An 18,054-nucleotide genomic window follows, 5' to 3' on the forward strand; every position below is an offset into this window, starting at 1 on the left:
CTGATCAGATGCGCACCGACCGTTGTGCGGTACAGACACAGAGGGAGTTGCGCCTTCTGTCATAGAAATGTGTTCACAAAGATAATCAGCAGGATCTTGGATTATGGCTTTTTTAACACACACACACACACACACACACACACACACACACACACACACACACACACACACACAGATGAGCTGCACACTTGTAATCAAGGGCAAATGAGGGGAGCATACAGTATGTACGTTAGCTCAAAGTTAAACCTTTATCTATTTCACATAACTTTGACTTTGACCCGCTTAAACTCCTGCTGATGTTTCTCTTCTCTCCTTTGTCTTTTCTTTTAAAGCAATGTGGACACATTTTGCAATTTACTTCTCCATTGTTATCAGTAGTTAGAAATACCTTAACTGTGATTGTACAAGGGAGAAAAAACAAAGGCACAACCAATAAAGTAGAAGAGTGATGGAAAAAAAGTTTTTTCCAGAGTTAGAAAAAAAATAACTTGTATAAAACTGGAATTTACTCTATAAACTCTGTAAGGTACTAGATGTAGGAAGGTTATTTTTTATATCCCTCTGACAATAACCCATATGATAAATTTCTTCCCAGCATGTGAATACAGTGAACCTTGTTGATATTGCCTCGTCACGGACACACACACTATCCCTCTGCTCCCCCCTGTCGGCTACACCACCGCTTACACAGAGGACACAACCGAGGCCACACACAGCCACTCGCGGCTCGTCCACGCAGCTGCCATTCAGATGTGTATAGCAGAGGACATTTGATGGTTTTCTAATCTCAGTAGCTGCCACCGGGAGATGGGGGCGAGCTGACCCCTGTCATCCCCACGGTGCATCTCAAACAGTCCAACATCTCCATCTCAATCTCCCTCTCCACGTGCTCTCTCTCTCTCTCTCTCTCCCCTCCGCCAACGCGTCGTCCGCCTGCTCTCCAAATGTCAGCGCGAACGCTCCGCGCCAGCGTCCCTGCACATCCCCCGGGTGGGGGTTGACCTGCCCTGCCGCCGTTTTGGTATAATGTCATGCTATCCCTGGGCAAGGGTTCCTCGGTGTCCTGCTGTGCGGCGGATGTACGCTACCGCGCGACAACAGAGACCCGGATGCGACATTGTATTGCGTTCCATGGCTCCTTGTGGGCCACTTAAATGGAAGAACACATGCACTGAAGCTTCCCGATGAGAAATAACGAGGTAGAAAATGCTCAGAGTGGGGGTCCGATTCATTCAGATCAAATTCTTTCCAAAAGACGAATGCTTATTCATTTGACTTTATGCAGATAAATAGGCTATTGAGGCACTAACTGAATTTTGGAACAGAGCCTGTGGAATCAATGCCTTCTTGCTTTCCTAGTCCATCCATTGCTCACTTTGGGTCCCTTTCTTTTTGCTGATAAGTACTAATTAAAGTTTAGAAATAATAATTTCACTTTGTAGAAAAATGGGGAGCCGCAATAACTTTCTGTTTTTTTGCCACAAATCAAATGAAAGTTTAATTTCTGCTACTGTTCAATTATCTTTTCGACTCTGTATTTCCACCCACATAATAATTGATCTATTCCTCATTTTCACCACCCATCATTTCCCTTATGTAACCACATGACCAGTTTTTTTCAAAATATGGTCATTATTACTCTTCATGAATCTTTAAATCCTTAAATCTTTTATATTTGTTTTATTTATTTATTATTTCATCCCCAGTGGATGGAAAAGCATTTTTTTAATTTGCATTACAGTACATCATCACAATGCAAAGTTTATGGGCCGATTGGGAACACACACGCACGCACGCACGCACGCACGCACGCACGCACGCACGCGAGGAAAGTGGGCGAAACACTAATGCACATGCACAGGAAGCCAGAGTCTGTGAGTATGTATTTTTTTCTTTGACAGGTCTCAATCAAAACATACATACAGTGACGTAACAAACAGGACACATCACCCACGCCATGTTGGCAGTGAGTATACGTTGGAGAAATTAATAGCCAGGATATTTTGAATACTGCTGTCATAACATTATGTTCATCGTTAAGTGCACGTCTCTATTTGTCTCCGTCAAGTACCACGATGGAAGGAAGCCGTCTCTTCACTCTCCATTTCAATTATTCAACCCACAAAATGATTTATTGATGTCTTCGGTTGTATTTTTGACTTGTCTGGGATTCATTTACAACATTTTGTCAGTTCTGAGGCCCTGTAGGAAATGTGAATGAGGAGAAAAGTGGTATGAAATTCATAATATCCAGCAGACCTTCAAACCATCCCACCGAGAACCTCAAATGGCAAAACTTCAGCTCTACCTTGAAAAATGGGAAATTGACTCCGAGGCGAGGACAAGATTATTATCACTGGAAGATGCTGAAGACGAGCTGCTGCGCAAATTGTCGCAAATCTGCATCCCTGTTTTTCAGTTGTTTTTATTTAAATGGGTCTGAACTTGTCATCCTGAAACAACAGGGGTTCACGCCAAGATGGCTGCCGAGGGGTTTGATAGTAGAAACTGTTCATGGGCTCTAATTCTTGAGAACAAGCAAACGGGCTAACTCGCAAAACGCGATCGGCCAACTAATGGTGAACTCAACTCAATTCAACTCAAGTCAACTAAACTCACTCACTCCCACTCCTCGCATCCTCGCAGTCGTTTTATTTCCCTCCAGGTTGCTACAGGGAAAAACAATTCTAATTTATCTCGTGAGTATATTTTACTTTTGCAATTTTCACAGTACTGTTCCATATCCTAAAATATCTCTTCTAAAAATTAACCCGACTGTGACAGTAGGGAGAGAGGAAAAAAAGTTTCTTTTGGATTCTGCCATTAATTTGGGCTCCGGAGAATCCCTAATGTGAAACACTGGAGGGGGGAGAAATAAAAAAAAAAAGGTAAAGCCAATTTACATAGAATACAAAAAAAAAAAAAATCCCCTAAAGCATGAAAGTCATGCTTGAGAATGAGCCATTAGAGTGCATCACAGAGTTTTTAGAAAGTCTACCATAAGCAAATATGGAAATATTCCACTGAATTCAAATGAGAGCCACTGCACAGTTTCATCTTATTAATAAGGCAGCGTGGCCCCTTCTGTGTGTGTGAGTGTGTGTGTGTGTGTGTGTGTGTGTGTGTGAATATAGAACAGGACCTTGATTTAAACCCTGTGCGTACGAGTTACCCATGAGCCAAGTGGCTAATACCGTATATTTAAAAACCTAACAGAGATCACGACCTGTAAATGGCGCAGCTTAGAGCATCTTCACATGGAGGAGATGGGAGCCGCTGCCACGTTGCATCACACAGCCTCCGTGGGAAAAGTGTTTTTCATCTACCACACGTCAGCATTTGGCCTCACGGACACACTGACCAACAAACCGCAGAGAGCTTGATTACTGTGTGTTGTTTTTTTTCTTCTTTCCTTTAATAAGACCGGATAGCTGAGCAACGAGGCTCCAATTTGAGCCGGTCGCATCATCGGTCTAGATCCCATCAACGGTACCAAAACAAATTGCACAGCCAAACGGTTCCCGTGCTCGCGCTCGCTCGCCCCCTCTCCCGCCCCCTCTCCCCCTCCCTCTCCACTCTTTCATGACTAGCTAATGAATGTAGATGGTGCTCCAGGGGATGCAATGGTCTTATTACAGGGGTTATGTGCCACGCCGCGGGCCCAGCGCGCTCCGGTCGGGCTACGGTGAAAGGTTCAATTGCTCTGGCGAAGCCCCCACCTCAACAAACAGGGGGGCTAAAGAGGTTTGTTTATTGGGTCCACCTTGACTTGACCTCCGTAGCTCAGGGACCGGCTGCGTGATTACCTCAGTGTCAGTGGAGCCTGGGGAGAATGTGGCCAGGCTTGTTGTGCTGGCCCTCCCCTCCCCTCCCCTCCCCTCCCCTATCTCTCTCTGTGTGTGTCCTAATAAATCACAGGAATAAGCCCACGGGACCACAGGAGTGGGACAAATGCAAAACCAAATAGTGAAGTTGGCCTGAAGATGGTTTATCCAACATGTTTGCAGTCAAACAAGTGGGATTTGCTACTCTGCCGTCAGTCTACGGTACAATTGTCAAACATGTTCGGTAAATATTAAAGGCATTGATGAGAGGAGCAGTGGAATAGTATGCACCACACCATCCAAGAAGGATGTGGTGCTTGCATGGCCAAAGGAATTAACATCATACTCATGTGATTGCTGGATTGCTCTTTTTCAAAATCACTACATATGCCAGACAACAGCACCCACTCAAATGTGTTGTATGGGTTAAAGGCTACATGATCCACCCCGCTTTGCTTTCCTTTTAAGACCAAAGCGATTTTTGCTTCATAGTATAAGTTATCTCCACCCCGTACTAACACACCCCGAAAGCACATAAAAACATGACCATTCGCATTCACTGGGCACGAGCGTGTGTGTGACGATGTAAACAGGAGGCAGATTATCTACGCTGCAGTCGGTTGCTGGGTTACAGAAAATACTGATGACGAGAAACGCCGATTGGAACGCCGGTGAAGTGGAGCTGTAAGTCTTTACAGCACTTCGAATTCACCTCCGACAGTCAGATCGTGACCGGGCAAAAATATATGACCGTAGTCCATATTTTTGCCCGTCAACACAACGACACTCCCCCCGGAGTTTTTCGTGCCCAAACGGGGAGTACAGCGTTTGTGGAAACGTTTTAAAACTTAAACGTAGTTGTGTGGACTCAGCTCAAGGTCAGAGCACTGTGCAGGTGAGTCATTGAATGTACGGAGAGATGTAGAGGTAAATTTAATGCAACGATTTCTAAAACACCACAGCAGGCACTGGCCTTACCATCTGGAGCAATCTGGATTCAGAGTCTTGCGAAGAGAACGCCTCAACATGTGGAAATGTGCTGGGGCTGCACCTGCAATTAATGGACCAACCCGCTCTTTGTCATCAGATTTGCCGTGTGAAATACACACACACACACACACACAAACACACACACACACACACACACACACACACACACACACACACACACACACACACACACACACACACACACACACACACACACACACACACACACACACAGCCTCACATATCTATATTGTTGTTGAGACAAACACATTGCACAGCAGAGGTGTTTGCTGTGCCCCAATTATATAATATAATGTACACATTGTACAGTATAATTCACAAATCTTTATAAATAATGCAGCTCCTCGATTTCTTTGTACATTGTTATGTGGGACACAGTGTTCAACTGCAGCAAATTAGCAGGCATTTTATTCTGTATACCAACTGTTTTGAGAAATGTGTGTGATGTGTGTGTGTGTGTGTGTGTGTGTGTGTGTGTGTGTGTGTGTGTGTGTGTGGTGTCCCTAGGCTAATTAATTAGAAGAAATGTAACAATTAAACAATATAACATACAACATAATTCCTCACGGGTGGATTCAACCTTGGCTGCAAAAAAGTTAACTGCTCCCACAGCTTTGTCTTCTTCCGTCTCTGACTGACATTGAAAGTCACATGCAATAATCCATTTTGTTTCTCGTTATGTGTATCCTCTCCCCCGTGTAGTCTATCTAGCCATGACCATGGAGGTTTGATGCCCTATCAAATTTTTTTGGGGCTGGTCGTATTTTTTTTGTTGTTGTCAGCTAACCATTGTGTGCTGTTTGTCCTCCAGTGGAATAAGGCTCATTATTTCGATGTGTAGTCACAGTTTCTGCCGTTACGCCCAGGGATCGGGCCATCTCTCCATTAAGGGAAATCACTTTGAAAGTTCTTTTTCCCTGCCGCTCACTCTCTCACAAACACACACACACACGCACACGCACACACACGCGCACGCACGCGCACACACGCGCGCACACACGCACACACGAGGATGCTTGAACACACTTAATGTACTGGTATTACTTCTGCGATGCTCGACTTGCATGACTGCTGAATTGTTGAATTTCCATGTGCACAGAACAAAGCCTCACAGAGTATCTTTAGCTTGCTGGTGAGCAGAGAGAGCAAGAAAGCTCAGCTCAATTATATGAGTATCTTAAAAAAAGATAAGACTTAATGAAGTGTAGGGTTATGATGTTGACCTGTTGAAGTGTGTGTGTGTGTGTGTGTTTGTGAGGGTATAAACCCTCATTGGGGGGAATATGTAAGATCATGATGTTGACTTGCTGACTACAGGTCAACACGACCTATTGTGAAATGTTCCTGGTAATTACTCTGTGTCTGCATTACCAAATCTCAAGATGTTGTTGGCACCCACATGTTTATCAAGTATCAAGACATGCGTAATACTGGGACAGTATTACAGGACACGTAGACCAATGGATGAAAAAGGGCTCTAAAAACTGAGAAGGAACTGAGTGTATTCGGATCTGATCTATGGCACTGCTGAGATTTAAGACCCCGTTGTAACTGCATCTCAGACCTTTTCTGACTCTACTTCCGGCAACCACCTGCCACAACAAAAGCCAGTGGGGTGAATGTGGCCAGCACATGGGACTGGCCTGCGTTGTACAGATTCATTCATGTCATGGACCAGTCACTGTATGTCAGGATGCAGTCAGTGAAACTGTAATCCATCTACAACATCCCACGTGACAATAAAATTAGAGACCGATATGGATTTTTGGGGGTCGATGCCGATATCGATATTCGGCAAATATCAATGCATCGGCAAATATATGTGTATTTTTTCTTTTTGTAATTGGTCAATTATTCCTAAAATGTCATTATCAATCCTCTATGACAAAAGACATGTAATTGAGGCTTGACAATTTAGTTTAATCATGAACTTCATATAATCAATTTATAGTTATTTATATCAGAAATGACTATAAATTGAAAATACAAATATAACCAAATACATAGAACTTATAACACACATTTATTTTGCATTAAATGTAAACATAAATTCACATTTAAAGGCTCAAATCAGTTGGACGATAATATCACATATGTCTGTGAAAGGCTAATATCAGCTAACCGATATATCAGTCGGGCTCAAGATAAAACGTACTGATACAGTTTACCTTTAATCATATTTGTTATGATGCATCTTCATGTTGTGTTGTACTTATTTGTGGTTCAACAAATGTTAAATACTATTTTTCAGGAGCATCAAGTGCTGCATCCCACTTTATCTAAAAGGAGTTAGCAGGAGACAGAGTGCTTGACATGTGTGAGTGCCCGAGAGGTTGTTGGTTCAAATCCCTGGGAAATCAACAACAAGCGGAAAAATAGAAAGAGAAGGCAAATCAATGAGCAATGCGCCGTCTTCCTCAACAGTGTCGTCAACTCCATAGAGCAAGACACAGAGCGAAGACTGATGCCAGAATATGTGATGTTAAGTGCAGCCCATTCGTTTGCTTTTATACCAAATGGAATTGTTGTTCCGGGAAATTTCCATCCCGCTGGTGTGTTTGCCACTTGTCTGATCCTGATGCCTCTGCTTCTGTACTTTAGGAATGAAAAATCCCTTTGAGGATGAAAGCAACATGCTCAGCCATTGAACCCTGTGGGGGGAAAAGAAACAATGATGAACATGCAGTGTTGTACCTATGTGGCTTCTGTGTGACGATGCACTGGTCAGCTGTCCCCAGAGAGACACCATACAGACGGTCAGCAGCAGCGCCCTTCTGCACATGCTCTGTAGGTCCCTCTTCCGCATTCTGAAAAAGAGAAGAAGACGAAAAATCAGCCATTTTTGCATCACATGAACAGTCTCGATGTGGAGGCTGGCTCACGCCAACGAGCTCCCCCGCGCTTTGACCTGGCAATCACAAGTTGGTCAATTTCAGGAACAGCTGGAATCTGCAGAGCTGTAGCTGGACGCCGCGTCAGTGTTAAGGATAAGCCTGCGGAGGGCCACACACAACGGGATTCAACAGGGTGTGCAAAATGCCGCTGCAAAACGCCAGGAAATTTCAGAGCACCAATATAGCGCATAGCAACAAATTGCCTTCTACAAACGCATCAGCAGAGACTCAGCAGCATCAATCAGTCCTTTCAGTGGAATTGAAGCCGTCAGTGGGGGCAAAGTAAATCTGTGCTGTTCTTTGGTGGGGTGTGACACTTTGTTGAACTCTGATCTGCAAATATGTGAAGCTGAACAATTGCAAGCCGTCTCGACTATGCTGACCTTTGAGGAAACCGAGGCAGAGATAGGAAAAGCTATGGTGGCCTGTTAGCTTCACTCCGCCTAATCTCTGTCAGACTTTCACTGCTCAACAGAAGAGGAAAGTGAGGGTTGGTATGAGATTGGTAGCAATAGGGCGACTTGCATTTCGACTTAAAGGGGCAGTAAGCGATTTTGGAGAATGATTATTTCTATTAACTGCACTCGTCAGGGCTCGTGTTGGGGATCAGCTCACCGCAGTGTAGTTGCACTTCAAGCTATGTTTCTAAGCTTCAAGCACCAAATCATTTTGCCAATTTGACTATGTCACAGGGCTGCACGGTGGTGTACTGGTAAGCGGTTTCACCTCACAGCAAGAAGGTTCTGGGTTCGAGTCCCGGTTCAAACCAACCAGGGCCTTTCTGTGTGGCAGAAATGTGAAATGTGTTCTCCCCGTGTATGCGTGGGTTCTCTCCGGGTTCTCCGGCTTCCTCCCACAGTCCAAAGACATGCAGAATGGGGTTAGGTTCATTGGAGAATGTGAGAGTGAATGGGTGTCCGTCTCTGTATGTGGCCCTGCGATAGGCTGTGGAGGGTGTCCAGGGTGAACCCCGCCTCTCGCCCAATGTCAACTGGGATTGGCTCCAGCCCCCCCCCCCCGCGACCCTGAAGTGTGGATTAAGCGGTAGACGATGGATGGACTATGCCACATTAGTGTGATTTTACCATAATTGCACCATACTCTCAATACAATACTGTAGGTTTTCTTTAACAAGATAACTCAAACAAGTGATTTACTGCATGCGGATTCAACGGACCGCATTCAGGTGTAATTATCGCGGCATGCACTGTGTTTGTTGTGTAGGCATCCGGCTACATTGTTGCAGACACATTCGGTGATGATTTCACGAGCTATAAACATACTGCAATTTATAATACCAATTTAGATCTGGAGACAGAACAAATGAAGTCTGTTTAAGCTCCCTGTCTCGTCTCGCCCACTTGCTGTCATCCGGCTACCTGGGAGGTGAGTAATGCTGTGTGTGTGTGTGTGTGTGTGTGTGGTCTGTCTTAATGTGCTGTGCTCAGTAATCTTCTTGTACTTTCTGAGGCTTGTTGTTCAGTAATTCTCTCCATCGCCATCTGAGAGGCCCGTGGAGAGCGGAACAAGCACCGCAATCAGCGGCTCATCTTGCTGCCAACAGAACTGGCCTCCTCTCTCGTGAGAAAGCAGTCAGAAATCACAGCTCCGCTTTGAACTCCGTTCCAGCGCAGCCACTCAAATTTGTAAAATGCTTGGTTTCATGCATAAAGATCAACTCTTGCTTATCTGGCAGAGGCTTACATGCGAGGGAAATGTTTTGCTGCGACTGCCTTTGTACTGACAGCCAGAGCAGGGTGAGATCTTAACGGGAGGCTCTCGCTCGGCACAGTCTCAGACAGCTGACGCAATCAGAATGTTATAAGCGCTCAGACTGAAGACAAACATAGGCACAGTGTCTGTAACATCACCCCCAGATTTATGAAGGGACTTGCAGCCCGGGGGTTTACATTTACACCACAGACTGTAAATGAAGATGGATGATGCAGCTCCACTTCCTCCCGCTGTACAAAAAAAAAAAATGCAGCCAAAATATCTGCGATACGTCATTTGGAACCAAAGTCTGTGCAGTAGTTAGTAGAGGAGGGGAGGTGCGGTATCGAGGTCGGGCCAATCGCAAGTCAGTCTCAGCTGTCAATCACGAAGCTTCATCATGTTTTTGTACCATAAAATGGGGGATGCCCGTGCCTGGAAGATTTCTAACTAGGAATTATGGATGAAAACACTGCAGGTTTCAGATTATCATTATTAGGTTTTAAATTCATTGGGCTACAAGGATAAACACAATGCATTTGATAGTGAATGTAAATATAATTGTGTATGCCGCCAAAACATACCATAAGGCCCCTTTGACGTCTAGAGGCCCTGGACTCAAATTGGCTTCAACATTTGGTTAACCACAGGCATTTGTCTGAATATTATGTCACAAAAGACATAGGCCTGCATACTCCTGCATCCATAAAGTGGTTGATTTGATCTAGTTTGTTCATCAGGGACAGACCAGTTACATTTAACACCCACAGAGCTAGAGAACTCATTTTCACCCGCAGTCCCTGTAGTTTGGTTTAATAAACACAATCAAGGAACCAGATGCACTGGTTAGAGGATTTTAAAAGATGTCTCACTATGGCAGAGCAAACACAGAGCAGTGTTACAAATAAAGGACTAGAATGTGAATCATATCCCAACAGCTGCGCTTCACTTTGAGTTTATTATCTTTAGTTTCCTCCACTTCCATTTATCGTATAAAAGAAATATGAAATCCACATTAAACATTTCAGGCCCTTGTTCACTATCTCATCTTCACTTATTTGCAGTTGCTGATAAAAAGAGCGAGTGAAAACTAATAAATCTCTCTGACAGCTGAACTCCAGAAATAATTGGAATTTGAGTGCATGTTGAAAATGAAATGTCAAGCAGATAGTCGACGAGTGTTTATAGATGTTTGGTTTGGACAGCAGGATGCCTGGTTATATTCTAAAGTAGATTTAAATGAACTTAAGCATCCAATGCTACAATTTCCAGCATGTGTCCAGCAGTGTGCAGGTGGCTTGCGGGAGCTGGTTAACAGGAAATGATTCCGTCTGATGGATATGACACTGAGAGGAGGTGGCTCATCACAAAATGGCCTAATCAGGGTAAACCCACTAAGTCAGAGATAAAGTCTGATCTTTACATGCAAGAGGCACAAAAACACATCCGTTTGGATGAAGTTTGGTTATCTCTGAAACCTCTCATAGATTAACATCAATTTAATTTATTACTTAGCTACAATCTATTCAACTGTGTATGTCAGAGCATAGGTAAGACAACTGGAACTACAGTGTATACAAAAATGAAAAATACTTTACAAAGCTACTTTAATTATTTAGTTCCTCTTGAAGGCTACTTGAACTAAAGGCGTCAGGCTTGGCTGACGGCAACATGAACAACAGAAATGAAGTATGACCAGCAAAAATTGCTACAATGAGCTACTTCGCAAGAAACAGGTGCTGCTCAGATGTAGGTTTGGGCTGGTGTCAAAAAATGTTCTAACCCATTTCCAACTTGAGCATTCAGTATGTTCTATTTTACATTGAATGGGTCAGTGCACGAATATGTCAAAACATACTAATTTCTGTGTAGGACATCTAGCAAAACCAGGAGTGTGTGGACATTTAACAGTTTGACATAATTTTGGAGTGGTGGGAAACTACTAACCTTTCTATTGACAGAATTACAGGAGCGATCATGATTGCTAAAGAGAAACTGACAACATTGACATCGAGACTCGGTGATGACCTGCTGGCGACTGAACCTGAGGTATTATTTACAGGTGAAATGAATGCTGACAACTTTTTTTACTGTGATAATGATTAGTTATTCCTCCATCCTCTCCACTTGCGTTTTTTCCTGCAGTTTTTTCTGTCCCCATTCAATAGCTGCTGTCATCCAATTCAGCGACAGCACCCTTCAGAGAACTCTGTCTACTCGATCTAGGCCACACCTTCGTAGACCCAATAGACATTGAAGGCCAAACCGAAACGAGACGGTCTGGTCTGCCATTTGCGACACCCGGCCTGTCACCACCTGCTCTTACTGTTGCATTGTTGGCTATGCAGGCTAGCTGATGAATCCTGGGACGGCTTGGACCCAGAAGGATCCACCCCAGAAAGGATCCGTCATTGCTCAGGAATGGAAGGACGCATTTGTTGGCTGTGTTCGAAGACGCCTTCGAAATGGGAGAGCCTAGTTGTGCCACTTTGAGGCAATCGGTCTTCAAGTCTAGCCTCTGAAGGATGACCCCCGGTGAATTGGGACACAGCTGGTGTCTGCGCCGCACTGCATGTGCTCCCATGCACCTGAGCAGCATGTCCTAGTCAAGGCCACAAAGAGCCTGCACTATATGAGGAACGGTACAACCACTTTGCCGGATTGTCGTTCACCTTTGAGGTAGAAACACTGAGGTCTGTCGTCTTTTAACTGTCTTTCGATCACCTACCTACCTATTAGCCACAGCTTGCCATGCTCAGCATGCCTCCTCTGCCACACAGTCATGCTGCTGCACCTGCCTGCCTCTCTGCCAAGATACTCATTCAACATCTTCCCTGTCAGAGCCTTGGAACTCTCAGAACAATCTCTTTGTTGATTCATTCAATCTGTCAAATAACTATCCGCTAAATCTAAGTCTACTTGTCTCTCCACTCCTGTTTACCAGCCACACAAGTCAAATAATCCAAATAATCCAAGTCCTAGCAAAGGGACGGTGACCTGACGAACATTTCTGTTCCTTGTTTTAAAACACATCTCCACATAACACTGATGAAGGTGAATTGCAGAAGTGTCTTGGAGGCAGACGCACTGCCAATGAAAGATGCTGCTGGCGATGAATGTTTTACGAAAGGATTGTAATGACAGCATGAGAAGGGATGGATGCTACATAAATCCCCAGGTGAACGGATTGAGGCAGTGGCCATTACCATAAAGTGATGGAATTTCCCCCATGTGTGTTTTTCTACAAATGAGAGATCCTTCAGACAACTGGAAAAAAGAAGAAAAAAAAACAACATTTGTACATTTCACATCTGACTGCCATGGGAAAATCACACGAGTGACAGATGAGCGTTACACAGCCTGTCGCCGACAGCTTTAGCTCAGCATGACTGATTACCTGACAAAATTAAAACTTCTCAGGGATTTGTGCATCGCATGTAATCAAACGCACAATTAACACTGCAGCATATGGCTCAGTTGGCACTCAATTGCATGATGTCGTAAGGGTGTAAATATGACAGCAGCATTATACGAGGAAGGCTAAAGGTATATTATGTTTTTCTTTGCAAAAAAATTGAAACAAATTCAATGAAAATGTGTTCAGGTACGTTCAGATGGAAAGGTTATAGACGGTCATATTATGAATCCATTCTTTACTGCTAATCTGTTTATTATATTTGCATTAGCCCATAAAGTCAAATTGGAATATAATTCACCTTGTATATAATAAATCTAGCAAACAAGAATCCTATCATTTTCCAAGCCTGATTTACTGACCAAAACCTCTCTACTGTCAAATTACAATAATCCAGGGTTGACAAAATGTTTGTGCTCATCTGAATCACCTTTATTAATTCTAGTTTACTCACAGAAAGTTTGACAAATTTTGGTACAATGATAAACCTGTGGTTAAGGTTGGTAAGGAATGGTCATGGATACAACTATTGGTTTCACACGGGACACGACGACAGTCTCCCATGTGAAAATCCTGTATTCTGTCGACCCATCCTCCTCCTTTGTGGCTCTTTGTGCTGAGTCACCTGACTTCCTCCCCATCAATCATGGATAATACAGGAAAGAAGTGTGTGCTGTGCGGGTAAGGATGGAAATGCAACATCATTTGTCGGGTCTTTACTGAGAAATCTAAGCATGATTATGTGGACATGTGCACGAAAAATGAAGCACTTCAGCGTTCCTATTTATGGAAAGCAGAACAAACAATTTCATCATAATCTGCCGTGGATATGAATGTCTCTCAAGGGAGGAAATTGTATTATTTTGTTTGTTTTCTTCAGTCGAAGAGCTAAAAACCAGACCACCTTTGCGTACAGTACGTACAGTGTATAAAGGATGGAGACGAAGGGGTAGCATTTTAAAAGCAAGTGAGTTGAAATTGCATCGATTCAGGCAACATTATGTGGCAAGGAGTGTTTCGCCTGTGTTTTTCAACCACTCAATTAAAGCTCACCTCGCCGTGCTCCCAGGGACAACAGCCACAGTGTTCCAAGACCTATTAGTCTGCACTATTTAACAATGGCCGCTAGATATCTGGTGAACAAATTGCCTTCCATTTATGCAATTCTTCTGACCGTGAATGTGTCGCTATGAATGTGTCTGCGAAACGCAGCGAGACACACAGAGCAAGAGTATTTGATTTCAGCTATGTCAGGTTCAATAAGTCGGCACAATCAAACTCTGTCTGCGTCGCAGGTTCCTACAGCGACAAGTGTAGACGGAGAAAAAATTGCAGTTATGAAGGACAACAGTAAATTCAGTAGGTAGGGGTGGAGGACTGCGGCCGCACTCCGATGTCGGCTCCCCGCCGGGCTTGGCGTGGTGTTATTTAGGAAGCGGCGGACCAGAGGAGGCAGAGCACTTAGTTCCAGTAGCCAACATTAGGCTCAGACCTATTGGAAAACATCCCCCCCGGGTGCAGAGGCAGAGGTCATCCCAGTGTGGCGGGAGTCCTCTGACACACTTGGCTGGTTCCTCTATCTCGCTCTGTCCCTCTCTATCGCTCCATCTCCCCCCGCTATTGTGGTTCAGCGAGGTCTACTTGCTCCTGACTCATCCTGTGTCCTCACAGCGTGCTCTGTGCCACCGGACACACGGCGCAGCCCAGCAGGGGATCAGATGGCTGTCCTCCTGCATCATCACGCGGGCGCGGGCGCGGCGAGCGGAGGAAGGCTCGGCCACTTTGGGCTTTAAAGCGCGCTGGTGGCACAGGGACACACATCGCACATCCGTTCAGTCACTCTCTATGCAAATGACACACCGAATGGCGTTCGGGGCCCCCTCAGTGCATCTCCATCTCAGTGAGGGTTGGATGAAAAACTGAAAAATTAATTCTCGACTTGCTGTACAGTTTGTACAAATTTATTTAGGTTACCGTTCAGGACTTTTTAATATGCTACAGACGGATGAATGTGTCCTCCTTAAACCCCTGACGGAATTGAGATGCAGTTTTCCAAAAATAATGTTGATGAAAATGGTAAATTAGTAAAACTTTATTTTTAACTTGCACTGTTTGGAATTAATTTGCATAAGATTATATAAACTGCTGCTTGTATAAATAATCAATCAGGGAATTGTTTATATCACGCTATAATCTAGTTGTGAGCAGATTATTTTAACTGTTTAATGATGTATTGTTCAACAACTATGACACCTCCACTGAAGTAAATAGAATGACTGACAATATAATACAATGTCATCAAATATGCATCCTCTGGTGAAGGCTGTAGGATGCAGCTGAAAGCTAGAAAAAAGTCTAATTCATTTATTTTATTTATTTATTTCACAATAAACGTACTATTTCAAAAGGTCAAGGATGAACCTTCAAAAGAACATGCATTCATGACTTTAAAAAAAGAGTTTCAAACCAACCGGTGAATATATGAGTTAAACTACTGTCAAATCATAATTTACTGTTCATGCACAGCTATAGATGTTTCCTGGGGAAAGCTATAATTTTGGACAATTGATAATATGCTAATCTCTTTATATTTGCTAGAAAATATAGACAAAAAACACAATACATACTCTTCACAAAGACTACTAAATGTCTTTTGTACAAGTTGACATTCAGTCTGGTATCAACTCTCAGCTTCAGGTTATTAACTGGTACCGGGTTTGTTTGGATTTTTCAAGGTCTAAATCTCTCATTTGAAGATTTGAATGAGAGTAAAGATCTTTTTTTCACAAAACCTGGCGGAGCTGCCAAAGAACAGTAGCATGCAAAACCTAAAACACAATTCTGCTAAGCAAATTATGGTGATAAAATGCTGGTCGCATTAACATTTCACACGCGCAGAATTTTTGACGCTCCGAATACTATTGCGTTATCTGCATTTTTAAACAAGACAGGTGTTTCAATTACTCTGGGTTATCTATTTAAAAAAAATAACTTGCAATGTTGTCGCATGCGATAATAAGTCCGTCAACGTCCACGGACTGTGTGCGCTGCGGCTACCACCGCCTTTAAATGAATAATCGACATAAAAAAAAATACTTGAAAAGATATTTGGACATAAACTGAATGCATGAGCCCGGCATAAGCTCTAATAAGATCAAAGTAACGCTAAGTGGATCTTTCGAGCTTTGCTTCCGCATTTTCAACCCACAATGCGCCTGCTGGAGCAGAAAATGATGCCGCCGCTTTATATAGCAATATACGTCACTCCAGGATAAACACCGTTGCTCGTACAATTAAGCTGCGACGACTGACTGAGCAGATAAGAAGTGTCGGGGAATGAAGGCCAACTAAAACGGAGTGACGACAGCAATGGACCAAATCAGCTGATCCACCATCTCTGTGTGTGGAGTTTATGTCATTTTCTAACAATCGCACACACACAGTTGGGTACAATTGGAGCGATGATGAGGAAGGAGCTCTGAACATATAGGGGTAGATGAATGTATGGATTTCATGGATATGTCCACAACGGAACTATCCCAACAGTTGTGTAGTGGGCAGAGCCAGTTCACTCTGTCAACACGCTCAAGCAGCTTGTTTGTAGTTATAGTTTCGCACTGCGCAATTTCGGCCCAGTAAAAGTCTGCACCAGCATCCGACATGTCTGCATGAGAATGGGCCTCAGGTGAGACAGATGCTTGACAGATGCTCGCTTCATCCAGAGGAGTGTTGTAATAGACGATGGCAACTGAAGCCGGACAATATGAGAACAAAAAGATCCCGATCCTGTCAGATAGTTTTCCGTTTTCCTGTTAGTTGCCTTCCCCTCGCCTAAGTTGGAGCGAAGGCAACTTCTACGCCGCGTATCTTCTCGACGTCGACCCATATGAGTGCAGACTGCCTATAGCTTTGAACACGGGGGGGGGGGGGGGGGGGGGGGGCGAACTCGGGTCCAACTTATTATCGTAACCGTGGCAACGGAGGTCCTATCTCTAAGGAAGTACGCAAACCCTAATCTTTTCCTACTTTGTAGGACAAGTTGTTTTTTTGTGCCTCCTTCACAGCCGTAACCATGTGTTTATTATCGTTGCCAAGACAACAACTGCTGAGAACCATATATTATTACAAACGAGCCATTGACAGACAACAAACATATTTTGGTCTGTTTATTTCAAACACTTAAAGGAAGCAAATTGTATATATGATATTCCTTTTCACTAGATGTCCTATTAAGACCAGCGTCTTGGACTAAATCAAATGCTCAGTCAGCTACACCCCCGCTATAGATACATTGATTCATTTTGACTTGGCATCGATGCTGATCAGGGGCTCCTGAGTCATAGATTAGTGTGGCTGAACGTTCTCTTCGGGGAGCAGAGAACTTGTTTTGTTGTCCTCGGGGGCACGATTGGGCCGCGTTGTCATGTTCTCGCGTTGTCCGTGTTTCAATTGTGGCACAGCAGAGGATTTTCTGGGAAAATGAGCCACTTCTACCTGTCATGGTACCACTTAAGTAATGAGTCGCCTCACCGCTGCTGCTGCCGCTGCTGCCGCTGGACTCTCTGTTCTGCATCATAATAAGCATAGGGTCAAAAATAAATAACTGGGAGCCATTGTACTGCACCTCATTAGCCTCCCTTTGGAACAGAGGAGAAGGTGCCAGAGGCTCTAAAGGGCAACACTTTAGAACGTGGGGCCGGTATTCACAGGGCTCCAAGACAACACCGTGCCCCGTCACCTAAATGTTCACCAATACCTTTGAAAGACTGTGCGCTGGTGCCAAATGCATTATTTACTCTGGCGCAAGGAGGGGCCCCCGTTCCACTTGCCTCGGCAGACGTAGCTTTGCATGCATTCATAAATAATGGACGTGCAAGCACAACGCGTGGCAACAGGGATGAGCGAGCACGAAGCCCAGTTCGCACAGCATGAAAGCGAACAAGCCAGCTTAATCTGGGCAGGGTAGAAAACACTGTCCAACGCGAGTGAGTCACCCATGAAGAGCTGCGCACCAGATGACAAAATGCAGAAACAACAACAAGGGCGAGCAGGCCACAAAAGAAAAACCACGAAATTTGCATCTCTGGCAACATTTGGGCACATCGCCACTGTGCTAAACTGATCTAATCACCATCTGGCAGGAGGGAGACAGCAGAGGAGGGGTGGCTCCAGCTGAGAGGGGTATTTCATGTACTAT

General features: G+C 44.1%; 1 protein-coding gene across 1 annotated transcript in view; it reads right to left on the reverse strand.

The window, feature by feature from the left end:
- The window catches only part of tafa3a (TAFA chemokine like family member 3a), an 87,312-nt gene that overhangs the window by 28,908 nt on the left and 40,350 nt on the right, over window positions 1-18,054 (reverse strand). Inside the window, exon 2 of the mRNA XM_035632897.2 lies at window positions 7,530-7,642. Coding sequence (XP_035488790.1) covers window positions 7,530-7,641 — 112 coding nt within the window. The 5' untranslated portion in view covers window position 7,642. The remainder of the gene's footprint in view (window positions 1-7,529; window positions 7,643-18,054) is intronic.

The sequence above is a fragment of the Scophthalmus maximus genome, chromosome 6, assembly GCF_022379125.1.
Source record: "Scophthalmus maximus strain ysfricsl-2021 chromosome 6, ASM2237912v1, whole genome shotgun sequence".
Lineage (NCBI taxonomy): Eukaryota > Metazoa > Chordata > Actinopteri > Pleuronectiformes > Scophthalmidae > Scophthalmus > Scophthalmus maximus.